Consider the following 685-nt stretch of genomic DNA (forward strand, 5'->3'; position numbering starts at 1 on the left):
TTATTCCATAATATTGTCAAATGTTAAGTCTACCAATAAACCCTAAAAATATACTAGCATGAGTGTATAAAGTAAGTTACAACATAACAAATGCTGTAAGTGGATAGGACAACCAGTGCTGTAAGTGGATAGGACAACTAGTAAGCTTATATTTATTTAATTTATTTTTTCAGCTGAACAATCCCAAGGGTGGCTGGAGGATGAAGACCAAGCACTACGTAGAAGGTGGTGACTTCGGAAACAGAGAGGGTAAAATTAATGCTCTCCTTGCTAAGATGATCTAAATGAATAGAGAAGTGGATGTGATTTTCTTTATTATCCTTCGACCCCTTATAGATTTAATAAAGACATTATTATACCCTGGATTTTACTTGAAAAAAATAAGCTGAAAGATAGTGGAAAAGATACAATTCCTAGGTATTGCAAACTACAAAACCTATGTGATTGATCAATTCTGTATTACAACAGAAATGTAATGCAAAAGAAATCTTGATGTAATGGTTGTATTCTGTTAAGTCCTACATGAGAAGGCTTAGAAAACTAATGTGAATAATACACATGGTATTCCTTCACATTGAAATACATAAAGCTTACATGGAAGACTATTATAAAGTCGAAACATCTGGGGTAGCACACGACTGTTGATAGTGACCTGTGCAACATGTTAATGTATTACCAAATAAAC

General features: G+C 33.3%; 1 protein-coding gene across 1 annotated transcript in view; it reads left to right on the forward strand.

The window, feature by feature from the left end:
* Nucleotides 1-301, forward strand: part of LOC119594752 (60S ribosomal protein L7-like) — a 6,995-nt gene extending 6,694 nt beyond the window's left edge. The window contains exon 7 of the mRNA XM_037943844.1: nucleotides 174-301. Coding sequence (XP_037799772.1) covers nucleotides 174-284 — 111 coding nt within the window. The 3' untranslated portion in view covers nucleotides 285-301. The remainder of the gene's footprint in view (nucleotides 1-173) is intronic.
* The last annotated feature ends 384 nt before the right edge of the window (nucleotides 302-685 follow it).

Source organism: Penaeus monodon, chromosome 34, assembly GCF_015228065.2.
Source record: "Penaeus monodon isolate SGIC_2016 chromosome 34, NSTDA_Pmon_1, whole genome shotgun sequence".
Classification (NCBI taxonomy): domain Eukaryota; kingdom Metazoa; phylum Arthropoda; class Malacostraca; order Decapoda; family Penaeidae; genus Penaeus; species Penaeus monodon.